Here is a 1134-nt window from a genome sequence, read left to right on the forward strand (position 1 = left end):
TGCTATGCGGCTGCTATGCGGCTGCTATGCTGGTGTATGCCGTGGCTGGTGTATGCCTGGTGGTCGGCCCCCTCTGCCGTCGGAGCCGCGGCCAAGGCGTCGACCGCTCGCCCTGGTCGTGCTCACGTGATCCCTCGCGTCCCCTTCCCGTCGAGTCCTGCCTGCCGACCGCTGTGACATGTCGTCATGTCACAGCATGCTGCTCGTCGTCGTCGCAGTCGTGGCGACTTCCCAGGCGACGGACGGACGCCTCTGCGAGTCGGAGTGACAAATAAAAACGAAACGAAGCTGTACACGGCCGTAGCCGGGGCCTAGACGGCGCCGGCCGTCGCGGCCGGCGGCGCGGCGAGGTCCTCCTCGGCGGCGAGCTGGGTGAGCATGGTCGTGATCTGCTCGAGCTCGAGGCCCTTGGTCTCGGGCACGTAGGCGTGGATGAAGTACATGCCGTAGACCGCGAGGGCGCCGAAGACGAAGAAGGTGAAGGACACGGAGAAGGCGATGAGGGGCGAGGCGAGGAGGGTGACGACGCCGTTGAGCGAGAAGTTGAGGAGCACCGCGAGCGCGAGCGCGGAGCCGCGGGGCTGCAGGGGGAAGACCTCGCTGATGTAGGTCCAGGTCACGGGCCCGTAGCCGACCTGGTAGCCGCCGACGTAGAGGGAGAGCGTGACGATGGACGTCCAGGCGAGGGCGCCGCTCGCCATGTCGAGGAAGAGCGCCGCGACGGCGAGCGACCCCATGGACGCGATCATGATCGCGGACCCGCGCTGGAGCAGCGGCACGCGGCCGTAGGTGTCGATGAGGCGCACCGTGAGCATGGTCGCGACGAGCTTCCAGGCGCTGAGGCCGATGGACGCGCCCACGCCCAGGTCGTAGTCCTCGAAGATCTCCGTGACGTAGTAGAGCACGGACGGCTGCCCCGTGACCTGGGCAGGACGAGAGTGCGAAATTCCCAACTTCAAAGGCTCCTCTCTCGGCCGTTTTCCACTCGTTTCGGCTGATTTTTGGACGAGCGATCATCTCTCGGAACGGTCTCGACGCGTGGATGACTTTTCCGGAACGCGCGCGCGCGGAACGCTCACGTTGAAGCGACGTTGAATCACTCGTGTCCCGCCCCGCCCGTGACCTGCTGGAGCA

General features: G+C 66.3%; 1 protein-coding gene across 1 annotated transcript; it reads right to left on the reverse strand.

Annotated features, from left to right (window-relative positions):
- Positions 1 to 311: 311 nt before the first annotated feature.
- On the reverse strand, positions 312 to 959 carry SOC4 (general solute carrier protein; the record flags this gene model as incomplete). Its single annotated transcript, XM_009045139.1, has 1 exon — positions 312 to 959. A coding segment is annotated over one exon (648 nt), but the record flags the coding sequence as incomplete, so codon positions are not given.
- Between the last annotated feature and the right edge of the window lie 175 nt (positions 960 to 1134).

The sequence above is a fragment of the Aureococcus anophagefferens genome (genome assembly GCF_000186865.1).
Source record: "Aureococcus anophagefferens unplaced genomic scaffold AURANscaffold_1574, whole genome shotgun sequence".
Taxonomy (NCBI): Eukaryota; class Pelagophyceae; order Pelagomonadales; family Pelagomonadaceae; genus Aureococcus; species Aureococcus anophagefferens.